This window comes from Macaca thibetana, chromosome 8, assembly GCF_024542745.1.
Source record: "Macaca thibetana thibetana isolate TM-01 chromosome 8, ASM2454274v1, whole genome shotgun sequence".
In the NCBI taxonomy this organism is placed as follows: Eukaryota; Metazoa; Chordata; class Mammalia; order Primates; family Cercopithecidae; genus Macaca; species Macaca thibetana.
Window position 1 is genome coordinate 71201924 of NC_065585.1, and position 14673 is coordinate 71216596.

Consider the following 14673-nt stretch of genomic DNA (forward strand, 5'->3'; position numbering starts at 1 on the left):
AACTGCTGGGTCAAGTGGCAATTCTGTGTTTAATTTTTTGATGAACTAGTAAACTATTTCCTATAGCAACTGCACCATTTTACATTCCCACCAGAATGTATGAGGGTTCCAATTTGCCATGTCTTTATGACTTTAAAAAAAAAAAAAAACTATAGCCATCCTAGTGGGTGTGCAAAGTAGTGTCATATTGTGGTTTGGATTTGCATTTCCCTAATAAGAACATTTAAACGTGGGCTCCAGATGGATGGGTTAAGAGGAGATAAAGAATGAGCAGACAGGACATAGGACTTTGCAGTCAACTTGGTCTTCCAGACTTACAGTGTCCCCAGCATTGCCTTTGGCAACTGATATCCTGCACCTGACTTTTAGCATACAGAGATCTTCAGAATCTGCCAGATCTCATACATCTAGAGAGACTTAAGTTGCTTTGATATTCCAAGTCCAGCATGACTTCTTCAGAGTTTATAGTTAGTGCTTCTGCAGTTTATAGTGTTCATCTATCCAGTTCATTCAGAGGCAGCATGGTGTAGCAGTTATGAGCATGGGCTCTGGAGTGAGACTGCCTGGGCTCAAATGCGGGCTTAAGTCGGGTGGCCTTGGGAAGGTTAGTGAATGTCTCTATTTTTCAATTTCCTCATCTGTAAAATGAAGTTGGGTTGTGAGGATTGAGTGAGATTAGTATCTAAATGCTTGGAATAGCGCCTGGCACATAGTAAGTGCTTTGTATATTTTTGCCCTAATTATGATAATGGTGATGTGGTAATGATTTATCTATATATCCATTTAGAGAAGGGGCAAGAATAGGTTTATGTTGGTTCCAAGTATGAGATTGAGGGTGGTGATTATGTGTTTACAATAATGGGGCTCTTTGATAACATGCTGTGCTTTGCATAGTCCTGATTATGGCACTACTGTCAGTGATACAGTGCAAGTTACTTATTCTCTTGGTTTGTGTTCTGTATTCTGTAAGTCATTCCACTAATTTATCAAATTTAATTTTGAACACAGATTTACCTTTGTTTAGACAGGGACTAGACTTCCTTCAATTAAGTGTTTTTTTTTCCATTTTTATTCTAGTGTTCCATATTATTTTTTAAAACTTGAAATTATGAGAGGAAAGAACATCATTTATGATGCTGTCATTTCAAAACACCCTATCCTAGCTTTTAGTGCATGTCTTTCTATATTTTCCTCTAGGCATTTAAAACATACTTACAGTAATTCTACAAATAAAATAGAATATCCATATACCTCTTTTAAAGCATATTTTCAGCTGACCTGTGAATCTTTTCTAACCAGTCCTAATATTTGAAATTCCTCAAGAATTAACAGTTAGATCTCATAAAAGATATATTTTTCAAAATTTGTAGATATGAATAGAGAAATAACTGTCTCCTATCTAGATATTTTATATACATACAAGTTTGAAAATGTGCCAGGGACTATTTTATAGCTCTATGATAAAAACCTGCTGTTTTTCTACAGCAAGAAAAAGAATGCTTAGCAGTGCCAAAAAGTGTACAAAGAATCAAAATAATCGACATGTCGTTTGAATTCTTAGTTTTGGCCTTTAGGGTTCTTTAAACATAAATTCTACAAATATTTTGCAGATAAGTAAACTGAGATAGAAAGGTTAAGTGACATTTCTGTTTCCAGTCAATGTTAGAAATAAACACAAATCCAAAGCCTCTCCTTATTAGATCAGAAGATAGCATTTTCATATATTTTAAGATGTAAGTCTGTAGAGGAGATATGAATGTTTAAGCTGTGTCGAGATTTATGAATAATGCTATCAAATAGAATGAGGTAATTATTTTTCAATTTGTAAAAATCCTAATGTTATTTGGGATATGTCTTTCTCACCTTGTAAAAATGATGCTTAGGAAAGTGGAGATGTTGGAGAATAAAACAGTCACAGAATGGTAGGGAGGACATACGGGATTTTAGTTGTTTAGAAAGATAATACAAAATGAGTCCATAAAGAGGGCATTAAATGAAGTAACTTTAGGGAGGATGGCAAGGACATGTGGTATAAAAAGTTGCTACAACTAACAGTCAAATATAAGTGAATGTAAAATCTTTCCTTTACTCAAAAAAACTATAAGGAATGTCAAGTATTAAATCAAAGGAACCAGTATACATACTTTCTTTACTGTTGTATTGACTTGTGGTATCTTGAAGATAGGCAGAATCTCAAGACTTGTTTGGGATCTAAAGGAAAGGAAGATTCTATTTTATTTTATTTATGATTTTATTTATTTTTTGCAAGACTTCCAGCAGATAGAAGGCAAGGAGACATGGAGATAAAAAGGCCTTGCAAGCAGCGTTTGTCAGATTTAGGCTGTTAAGTAATGTGGCACACAATGCTCATCATTTTGATGTTTTACTTCGATTTTACATCATGCACTTGTGTCTCTTTGATCTGACGTGCTGCAGAAACACAGTATTTCGTCATGGTTGTCTGTTTGTTTCAGCAGCCCTTGACTCAATAAAACATCTCTGAAGTCTATTAGTGGGCCTTAGTTTAGGTCCCTTGCATTAGTTTCTCTAGCCTTCCATGAAGATAGACAATTTAGTAAACAAAAATGAACAAAAATGGAAGAAGATAAAGCAGATTCTCCTGGACTCTGCAGTTAGGCAGACTTAAATTTGACTCCCAGCAACTCTTTTGGGGACATTTGTTACCTCTTAAGGTGACCTTGAGGACATCTCCTGCCTTACCAGGCTGTAGTGAGGATTAAATGAAAAAGAGATATGAAAGACCTAACCATTGTGTAGTAAGCAATGTGTGCGGTCTCTTTCTTGAATGGACTTTGAAGCAATTGCCAAGTCACATAGGCCACATTGTGTGATGTGGTGATAATCTTGGACCTTTATGTTGCAGAGAGTCAGCAGGGCAGCTTAAAATTATGGTTCCCTCCTCAGAAACTCTGATGCAGCAGATCAGGCTTGGATCACAGGAATCTTCATTTTTAACAACTGTGGAAAATAATTCTGATGAAAGTAGGATCTTTCAAATCCCAAGACTTTTTTGGGATTTAAAAGAAATTCAACCATTTGACCCTGAAACTTAAATAACTTGGATGGGTGAGTTTTCTTGGTTCATCTTTTAACAGTAATCATTATGGGGATCTAAACATTGTCCACAAAATTCTACTTGAGAAAAATTATTCAAGAATACCTGTGTCTGCTTAGGTAAATATACTAATTTGTAAAAATATGTACATCACTTATTATAAGTACTGTGTTAGTCTGATCTCATGTTGCTATGAAGAAATACCCGAGACTGAACTGAGTGATTTATAAAGAAAAGAGATTTAATTGACTCACAGTTCTGCATGGCTGGGGAGGCCTCAGGAAACTTACAATCATGGCGGAAGGCACCTCTTCACAGGGCAGCGGGAGAGGAGATGAGTGCCAGCAGGGGAAATGCCAGAAGCTTATGAAACCATCAGATCTTGTGAGAACTCACTCCCTATCATGAGAATACTGTGGGGGAAACCACCCCCATGATTCACTTACCTCCACCCAGGTACTTCCCACGACACATGGCGATTACAATTCGGATTACAATTCAAGATGACATTTTGAGTGGGGACACAACCAAACCATATCAAATACCTTACCAAAAGTGAGCTTAATACGTGAAATAAGTGAAAGTAGAAGGAAATCTATTAAAAGGAACATATCAATCTTTATAGTTAATAAATTTTGGGTATTTCTTTACCAAAGGAAATAAGTATTTTGAGACCAGACCTATCACACAAAAACCATTCTGCATCATCTCCCCTGTAATTCAATCTGGATGCAATTAATGAGAGTGCTCTGGCTAATCTTGATTGTCATGATGGTATGAGGAGATGTGATATATAAGGTATTCAAACCATGTGGGGTATATTATTAAGAATCATTGTTAAGTAAGAGGATAAAGTGAAACAGAATGAAATAAGTCAGGCATCCAGTTTTGGTATTTCCTGTTGTTAGTGCTAGAATTTTTACTTTTTATGTTAAAAATGCAACATACTTAATTTTTCCTCTGATACTTACACAATGTAATTTATATATACATATATATCCACATGCATGCACATACACATACATTGAGCCATATTTGATGACCAAAAAGGGAGAGGCCCCAAGGGCTCTTTGGTGTGCAATTAATATTTTGGCCAGAAAATCAGCAGATTGTTTCAGTATGGTTATGTGTTATGACATCATATTCCAGTAAAGTTATAATGAACAGAAATTTTGTTTGTCTCTGTGGCAAACCAAAATGAGTTTTGTAATTGTCAGCAGGCCTTAGTGATTATAGTGGCGCCCACTCCCTCTACTGTAGTTAAAGGTCTGTTAGCATTTCAGTTGTGGACCTTCTATTTTCAGAAGTTTATAATTAATTGTAAACATTTGCTGTATGGTGAAAGTTTGCCATATAAGATCTCAGTTCAGGAGTAAATTTCTGATTTCAAATTATCTGTTTTAAAGTTTTATAGTAGCACCAGTTAAAAATAAACAAAGTTCTGTGGAGGTGGGAAAACTGAATTTTGTGAAATACAAAGTGAAGATCACCAGCGTTATTCATATTAGTCTTGTCAGATTTTTGCATTAAAGGGATTAAAATAAAATAGATAGGAAATTGTGTACTCCAGTACACAATATTTAATTATTGTAACCAAAAAGCAAATAATATTGTAGTTTTTAATGCTTTTTAATCTTTGTTTATAATAATGCATTTGAAATGCTTTAAGTTAACAGAAAACTGTAGTTCAAGAAAATTGATTTTAAGTTAAGCGTTTAAAACAGCAACTTTTTCTTTTTTTCATACTCTGAATTCCTGTCCTTCATTTGGCACTGTTAATTACTCCTGTCCCTGACATTGTGTTGTATTTTTTTTTCTAACTTTGACCCTTTTTCATCTCTTTCACTGCTGTCTATTGTTTCCCTTGCACTTTGATCATAGGCATTAATCAGTTCCTAGCCTTAGGCTCTTTTTTGATTCCTTTACACTTACCCTTTCCAGGTGCTTATCCACTTGCATGGTTTCAATTATTGCCTCACAAATCTGCATCTTCAGTACCAATCAGCATTTCTAGTTCTTCACCTTCAGTAAACCTTCATTGATTAGTCCCATCTGCCTGGTGAATTCTTACATGATGGGCTCTTTCCAGTTTATCTCAGGTTAAACATAGAGCGTCACTACTTGGATGTGCAGTAATTATCTAAAATATAGTAGGACCTCAATTGGACTTCTTTTTGCTTGGAAGCAAACATTTTTAAGGACTGGAGTGATTTTTAACTCATTTTTTTCAGCATTGCAATTGTAAATCCACCATTCCATCAAAATCGATTCTGTTTATTTTGCTAAGTTGCTCAATTCAATGGTCATATTTCTCAGTCATCATTTTACTTGACCTGTTAGTAGCATTAGATACAATTAATCCCTCCCTTCTCCTTGATAGACTTTTTTCCCATTTGGCTTTCAGGAAGGACATTGTGCTTGCTTGCCTTTTCTCCTATCACACCCTCCCACAGAGTTCTCATTGTTTTATGCCTTTAAATACTGCCTGTATATTGATGATTCCCAAATTTTATCTCTACCTTGGACCTCTTTGCTGAAGTGCAGACTAATAAATTGAGTTGTTCACTTGACATCTGTACTTGGATGTCTAATAGGTCTAATAATCGAACATCTCCAAAACAGAGCTGTTGAAATCCACCCCCAGCAAACCCATTTCTTTTTTCAGTCTTCACTATCTCAATAGATGGGTACTCCGTTTTCTAGTGGTTTAGTTCCAAAACCGTGATGTTATCCCTGACTCCCCTCTCATATTCCATAGCCAGTCTTTGGGTAAACCCGTCATCTCTACTTCCAAAATTCATCTAGAAACAATGACTTCTCATTACTTCCATTGCTACACCCTAGTTCAAGCCACTGTCACTTTTCCCCTGGATTATCCCAGTAGCCTATTAGATATCCTTGCTTCCAGCATTGTTCCCCTACAGTGTGTCCTCAAAATAGTAATCAGATGGTTATTTCAAGAGATAAATCAGATTATGTCACTTCTCTGTGCAAAACCTTCCAGTGGCTGATCATTTCACTTGGGGTAAAAGATGCTTACAGCAATTTGTAGGGAAGGCCCTGTGGAATCTTGCCACCTCTACTCGTCTAGCTTTTCCTCTCTCCCTAAACTTTTGCCAGACAGGCCTCCTCCGAGTTACTTGAACATGCATGGCACACTCCTGCCTCACTGCTCTTGCTGCTGGTATACTCTCTGCTTCAGATGCACTGTTCCAGATATCTGCATGGCTTGTTCCCTAACTTGTTTCAGGTCTTTACACAATTGATATTTTCTCAATGGAACGTCTCTTGGCCACCCTATCTAAAACCTACCTCCCTGACACTTCTGAACCGTTTCCTCTTTACTTTTTCTTACATCTGTCTCTAACATACTAGGTATTCTACATATTTTTCTTATTGTTTATCTTCCCTACTCTAAGTGTTGTTCATTGTCATAGTCCCCTGTCATATAGAGGACACTCCATAAATAATTGTTGAATTAATGGATTTTATCACATCTCTTAATTTTTTCTCCTTAATTTCTTTTGTTTTTTTTTTTTTGTTTCTTCTTACAGCCTCTATTATCTCTTCATATCTGCATTATTGCAGCTTTTTAGTCACATGTCATTAGCCTCATTACCTCATTCACCATAAAATGTATGAATATAACACTTCCTGCTCAAGAATTGGCCTAAACTCCTTATTCCTGTGCTGAATCTGCTCTCCTTATTACTTTGCATTGTACTCAGTCCATTTCTCTGCTCCTGTATTTCTAATCATAATTATCTTCTGCAAAAAGCACAGTAATCTACATGTTGTCGCCTGAACAGTCTTGCCTGACCCAGCCTCTGTTGTAGCTTCACCAGACTGTTCACTTACTTCTGTCAAAATCTGACCAAAAACTTCTCACCAGGAAGTCTCCTGTGATAGAATTAAATAATTTTTACTTGATTATTTTATGTTTAATGTTGTATTCTATATATGTTTTTCATGGAGATCAGTATAAGCTATTATCTGTAGATGTATTGACTCACATTTTATCAAAAAAGTATATTTTTGAGGTTAAATTTTTTTTAAGAGTATAGCACATTATATAATTGGTATCATTTTAAACAAAATAAGTCTTATGAATGATTATAGAGTGGTTTTATTAAGCTAACTTTATTGTTTTTATTTTCTTATTTTAGGTATCATTGCCCAGTGCCTAAGATCTTTTATGTTCAGCTCACTGTAGGAAATAATGAATTTTTTGGGGAAGGAAAGACTCGACAAGCTGCTAGACACAATGCTGCAATGAAAGCCCTCCAAGCACTGCAGAATGAACCTATTCCAGAAAGATCACCTCAGGTGTGGTGCTGGTGCATGTGACAGTCTCTTCTTTCTACTTTCCCAGTGAAACAAATCAGTGCATTTTATAATTAAAACAAATAATCTGTTCTGTTAGGGAAGAATACTAGAGTGAAGACCTGCTAAGATTTGCATCTCAGACTGTCTGCTGTACTTGCTTCATGTGTTCCTGCAGGATGACTATACCTTTCAGAACTTTGGTTCTTCCCTTGAGTTCGCTTCCCAGGCATCTGGGGATTTGGGGATGTATATGAGGATGAGAAATAACGTTGACTTGGCTTATATTTCATACTATGTTTATTGAATATAGATTACATTGTGTGAATATAGAATCAGGGATTTAAAGTGGAAGAGATTTTATAGATTTTTTCAGTCCTCCTTTGTTTTACAAATAAGGACATTGAGTCTGTTCTTGAGTAATCTCACTCATTCTCCTGGCTTTAGCTACTTTCTCGACCGACTTCAAAATAGTATCTGTAGCTCAGGCATGTCCTATACATAGCATAGTGAGCTTCCTTTTTTGTTGTTGTTGTTGAAATGGAGCCTCGCTCTGTTGCTCAGGCTGGAATGCAGTGGTGGGATCTGGGCTCACTGCAACCTCTGCCTCCCAGGTTCAAGCGATTCTCCTTCCTCAGCCTCCTAAGTAGCTGGGACTATAGGCGCATGCCACCACGCCTGGCTAATTTTTTGTATTTTTAGTAGAGACGGGATTTCACTGTGTTGGCCAGGATGTTCTCGATCTCCTGAGCTCGTGATCCACCCTCCTTGGCCTCCCAAAGTGCTGGGATTACAGGTGTGAGCCACTGCGCTCGGCAGCATAGTGAGCTTCTTTCTTACCTTACAGTTCAAACTCTACAGTTTTCCTTTCCCCAAACCAATTGTTTCTTTCTCCTTTGATATTTATCTTAATGGCAGACTTAGGTGTTTTTCTGCTTGTACTCTTTCATGAGAGCTCCTATCTATTTCTTGATCTGTTTTCCCATGAGATCATACACTTCTTGACAGCAGGAATACTGTCTCTTTCTCTCTAATAGTTATAGTGGGTTCAGCATATATGAGGCCTTCCAGAAGTATGTGTTAAATAAGTGAATAAAGAAACCGAGGCCTGTGCCAGACATAGATCTCCAACTAGGATGCTCCTGGTTTGCATCCTGTACTCTTTATGTAACTTCATCCTCATAGATCACATTAGAACACCAGTGGCGGGGGAATTCCTGGGTGTTGGGGGTTGGGTGGGTAGAGAACTCTAAAACAAGAGAGCCAGGTCTAGGGATGTAGGCTAAACTCAAATTAGTGTATGGTTGAGTAAAAGATTTCCAGTCTGCATTAAATACTTTTCCTTCAAGGAAAACAAACTAAAAACCAAGTAACAAAAAGCCTGGCAGCAAAGCCCTTGACTGCTGTGGTTACAGGACAATGCAGCAGATACAGTCTATAGTTTGTTGTTTCTTCTTGTAATTTAAATAGGCCATCTTGACTGTAGAATAAAAGTAAAGTTTGTTATAATGTCACGATTCAGTGTTATCCTATTTTTTGTGATTTAGAATGGTGAATCAGGAAAGGATATGGATGATGACAAAGATGCAAATAAGTCTGAGATCAGCTTAGTGTTTGAAATTGCTCTGAAGCGAAATATGCCTGTCAGTTTTGAGGTATGTACTTGGTAGAGATCTTCCCATTTTTTCCCTTGCTCTGGTTATTTTAAACAAACAAACAAACAAATAAAATTAACTGGTATACTAGTATCCTGCAAGAGTTAATGTGCTTCTGTATGTTCAAACCCAGTATTACAAAATGATCTAAGCCCTGGTGAGAATAGAAATCATGATGATAACACAGATTCCTTCTGATTTTTTTATTTTCTGTATTAAGCCTTTTGTATACATGATATTTCAATTTTTATAAAAGTTATTTTCTGGGTGTAGATAATTTGTGGTATCCTATAGGATTTGGTATTTTAAATAGGATTAAATTAAATTTATTCAAGTTAAGATTTAGTGACACATATGTTAATATCCCATTTTTTTTTCAATTGTGTGGAGGCCAAAATATGTTTAACATTAACCTCAACTAACAAAATCACCAAGAAGATGTAATGAAGCAACTCTTGATTTTACAGCTAGATAAATTTATCGCAAATATATTCATAAAATTGAAGAAAACTTAAAAAAATAATTATCATAATACTTCCCTTATTAAGAGGTCACTAATTTTACAACTCATGTCTGGAAAGTAGGCAAGAACCAGGAAATAAGCTGAAAGAGTTGTGGATAATCTTCCCTCACATTGTATGACATTCACCTACTAGAAAGCTCCCACATCTTACTCATTGGCAGGATCATTTGAGTTGGACTGAGAAACTGTTAGCTTTCTCTTGGACACATTCTGACAAGTTGCATTATCTCAGTTCTCAGTCCACAGCATGTTAAAAGCAGCAAAATGAGGAAGTCAGGGAGAGAATGTACTTGAGAGCCTATTGGTCCAGCAAGAAATGATACGGAAAATTTGGAAAACCTGTAAAAAGTAATTGCTTATACTGAAAAATTATTGGGATTTTTTTTAAAGGCTGCAGTGACTACAAACAGTTTTATTATTCTTAGATGTTCTTGGGAACATCAATATATTATGGCATAGGATATCTGATGTTTATAATGATCTAACGTGAACAATTAAAGGTTAAATATTTAGTATTCTCTATTAAGTCAGTAAAATAAATATATATATATATATTTTTTTTAAATTGAGAAGAATGTCCATCAAAGTGGTTAAAATAAACAGTTTTGGTGTTTCAACTAGTAAACCTAAATTACTTGGAAACTATGCTTATGATAAATTCCTTATCCGTAATAATGTCACCTTATTGAGATATTGCGGTGCTTTCATTCCTTTTCCTAATTAGTATCCGATATTAGAAAACAAAATTTCAGTGTAATGTTAAATAGTAAACTGCTTGAATAGGGCATCTTGTATAGGTCAGAATTTTGAAGGAGACTAAAGTTTTGAGTCCTCAGGATTTGGAAGACGTATTTCCTCCAAAAGCTGGCATAGTGTAAAAGTGAGAGCAGATTAAGCAAGGTTTAGTAACATTACATTCATAGTTGACAAATCCATAACTCATTGCTCTAGAAAGCTAGGATTTTTTTTGGCATACCTACTTACGTTTTTCAAATCATGCCACAAGAATAAATTTCCCTTTCTATAAAACAGCCTTTGACATCCCTATCAAAAACAGCTTACTTTTCATCCATCACCTGTTTTTGAGAGGCTTCCACAGGCACGGTGCCTTGTGGTTTATAGAACTACATGTTTCTCCAGTAATTTACTCATACGTAGGAGAAAGTTAGATATATGTAATTATATACAAATTATCATTCTAGATGGCCTATCTAATATGGTATCTAATCTAATGGTATTTTTGATGTTCTTAAATTTGTGCTCCATAAGACATGGAGAAACTGTAATTAGAATTATCTGTTTTAAACTAATAAAAAATCATTTTGACTGTGAATCAAATGTGTTTATTTAGATTTCTTTTGTTTCAACTGCATTAAGCATCAAGTGTCATAAATAGTCCCAATATAATACCTTCATAATAGCTTTCTTAAAGAAATACTGTAATTTTGGCATAATACTAATTTTGGTTTTGATATGAATATTAAGTCATACTATAAGAATACATCTTAAGTGCCTATCCATTGTTTAATATTTTACTTGTATTTAATAGGTTATTAAAGAAAGTGGACCACCACATATGAAAAGCTTTGTTACTCGAGTGTCAGTAGGAGAGTTCTCTGCAGAAGGAGAAGGAAATAGCAAAAAACTCTCCAAGAAGCGCGCTGCGAACACCGTCTTACAGGAGCTTAAAAAACTTCCACCTCTTCCTGTGGTGGAAAAGCCAAAACTATTTTTTAAAAAACGCCCTAAAACAATAGTAAAGGTAAGTTTATGTTTGTGAACATCAGTCAGTTTTACTAAGTAAATATTATAGTAGCTATAGATAAGCATTTTTCTATAAGGCAAGTCCCTGAACTTATGGATTATATACAGTCCTGAAATCAGGGCAGGACATGTGACTATAAATTAATGACAGTTCTGTTTTGCTTTTTAAATACTTGTGCACCTGCATTTGTTCATCAAATAATCATAATCTTAGGTATTTATATATTTTTTTGTTGTTTAAAAAGTGCTTTCCCATTCATGTCACCTTTACTGTAACTCCTCATGACTGTGTAAGGTGGGTGATGTTAGCCCTCATTTTACAAATAAGATTTTACAAAATATGTTCAAAGAGTTTGCCCATTTTTATTCAACAATCATGTCGAACCACCTGAACTGCTGTCTAATCCAGTGTTCTTTCTGCATACAAGGCTGTTACATAGTAACTTCTTAGGGTATCATGAAATGGTAACAGGATACACAAAAAAATCATATGACTAATACTAACAATAATAGCTGCAGCAGCTGGAAATCATAAAGCACTCCATGTGCCAGACTTTGTCCCAACACTTTGCATGCTTTAATCACATTTAATCCACATAGTAACCTTATGAAGTAGATGGTCTTATTTTGTTGCCATTCATTCAGATGTGTATACCTTGCGAAAGAAGAATATAGAGCATACAGCTTTTCAAGATGTGACTCTTTTATTGGGTCAGAATTTATTTACATTAATAAGAGAAAAAAGGTAAATATGAGAGGAATGAGATGAATCAGCATTTAGTACAGGACAGTGCCTGTGAATGCTTGACACGTATGACATGTCTGGAGCTAGAGTTTTGTGTTTCCAGAGAAAGCCTTAAATTGCCAGCATTTCAGTTGCTGGCTCAGCCTCACTGATTTAGCAGCCTTCTTCTGATTAGGCCGTACAAATGAAGGATTACAGATAAGAAATGTATTTAATCTCAATGGATTTCTTTTGTTTTTTGATTGCACAGTGGCACAATTTAGGTATTTTTACAGGTTTTATACCTTTGTACCTTTGTTTTATTTAAAAATACATACATACATATATACAAAAATAACTACTTAAATACTTGTTTTTAATGAATGCTGACATTACTTCACTTAGAAGAAGATGTAGTAGGTAATGCATTCCGTGAACTGGAATTACATGTTATATGTAAGGTAGACTAAAAATAAATGCAAATAGTTCTACTTATCATGAGTCATAGTGGTTTCAAAGAGGACTGGCACTTTCATTCATGTGCTCCTCCTACACAGTCAGGAGTAGAATATAGCTATTAAGAGAATGACCTTTGGAGTTAATTTTGAGTATGAATCCCTGTGGCCTGAGCAAGTTACCTAACTTTAAAAATATTTCTTCATTTATAAAGTGGGAGTAGTAATTGACCTTGCTGTATGGGATTGTTATAAGTATTAACTGAAACAGTGCACAAAATGCATTAGTAATTATTAAGTATTCATTGTTATTAATGATAATGCAAATACTGTAATAAATAGCACATATTAACTATTGGTATTTTGTATCTGATACTGCCTATTCACATTTTATGTTTATGTGAATGTATCCATGAACTGTTTTCTTAAATCTATTAATATATAAAATCTATGGCTTTTCTAAGATGGAAGAACAGCATTTTATGTTGGAATGGTGGCACAAAACTGGTCACATAACTTCCGTCTAATCTATTTAACTAAGTTTTATCTTGATAAATTAAGAATAATAAACCAGGCTGGGCGCGGTGGCTCACGCCTGTAATCCCAGCACTTTGGGAGGCTGAGGCGGGTGGATCATTTGAGGCCAGGAGTTCGAGACCAGCATGGCTATCATGGCGAAACTTGGTCTCTACTAAAAATACAAAAATTAGCCGGGTGTGGTGGCAAGCGTCTGTAATCCCAGCTACAGCTCAGGAGGCTGAGGCATGAGAATCGCTTGAACCTAGGAGGCAGAGGTTGAGGTGAGCCAAGATCACTGCCTCTGCACTCCAGCCTGGGTGACAGAATGAGATTCCATCTCAAAATGATGATAATAATGATAATAATAATAATAATAAATTGTTAGGCTAGAAAAGATCTGTACATTTCTATAGTAGGATATAAATCTAACTCTTGTTTTAACTATAGCTATTAAAAGCAAGATTATTATTTAAATGTTATTCCCCAGAGGTGGGAGACAGGAGAAACATTTTGAATTCTCAATTACTTGCTACTGCTTCCAGTATATAAGCAATATTATCCCAGAACTTCCCTCCCATGCATCATTCAGATCTCAGCATAAACTTGACTTTTTTAGGGATTCCTCTGGTCCTCTCCTACTCCCAGACTAGGTTAGCCTCCTGCATTTTTCCTCATATACATCACACTTGGAGTTACTTTTGCCATGTCTGTCTTATGTTAAAATAAAGCTTGTAGATACTCTGTGAAATGTAAGATTATTTTGAGAGAACAATGTGTATAATGAGTTGGAATCTAGATAATTTTATGTTCATACCTTATAATATGTCAGCTGGAATAGTATCCTGATTTTCAGCATTTTCCTCACTTCCTTATATGGCTTATACATTGAGGGTTTATAGTTTCTTACACTCAATGGAAGCAGAGAAAATATCTGATCATTTGCCTTGGTTTTATTTAAAGGAATAAAACAATCACATTGTCTCATTTGATCCTCTTAATCACTCTGTGATGCAGCATTCATTTCCATCTTATAGATTAGGCCCTTTATATTTAAGAAACCTATCCAAGATCCTGCAGCAGAGTCAGCTTTCAGATCCAGTTGTCACATCTGACTGCAGTGCCCATTTGATACTGGTTAATTGTGAACTTCTGGATTTTCAAATTCACTGTATAGGGTTATCCTGTTAACATGTAAAACTGCCTTGATAATGTCTTTGTGTTTACATTCTGTTTTTAAATGTAGTTCTCCTCTATAAGACGAGACTTCAAAGAGCGCTTTCTAATCTTAGAGATCAAGTGTTCTGGACACAGTTATTACAACACTGTCTTTATTGGTATATAGAATGATGATTTAAGATTTGCTGTCCAAGGAATAACCTAATTGTCAAAGGTGCTGGTAGTTCATTTCAGTCAGAGCAAGAAACCAAGTAATCCCCTCCCCCACCCCCACCTTTTTTTTTGAGACAGGGTCTCACTCTGTCTCCCAAGCTGGAGTGTAGTGGCACCATGATCTCGGCTGGCTGCAATCTCTGCCTCCTGGGTTCAAACGATTCTCCCATGTCATACTCCAGAGTAGCTGGGACTAGGCATATGCCACCATACCTAGCTAATTTTGGTATTTTTTGGTAGAGATG

At 35.7% G+C, this 14673-nt stretch overlaps 1 protein-coding gene and 1 pseudogene across 11 annotated transcripts in view; one reads left to right on the forward strand and one right to left on the reverse strand.

The window, feature by feature from the left end:
* LOC126961554 (homeobox protein VENTX-like) overlaps positions 1-3550 on the reverse strand; it is a 30833-nt pseudogene extending 27283 nt beyond the window's left edge.
* Positions 1-14673, forward strand: part of STAU2 (staufen double-stranded RNA binding protein 2) — a 332823-nt gene that overhangs the window by 123525 nt on the left and 194625 nt on the right. For all 11 annotated transcript variants that reach the window (XM_050802287.1, XM_050802289.1, XM_050802291.1 and 8 more), the window contains 3 exons: positions 7243-7402; positions 8947-9054; positions 11127-11339. In XM_050802287.1, the coding sequence (XP_050658244.1) occupies positions 7243-7402; positions 8947-9054; positions 11127-11339 (481 nt within the window). The remainder of the gene's footprint in view (positions 1-7242; positions 7403-8946; positions 9055-11126; positions 11340-14673) is intronic.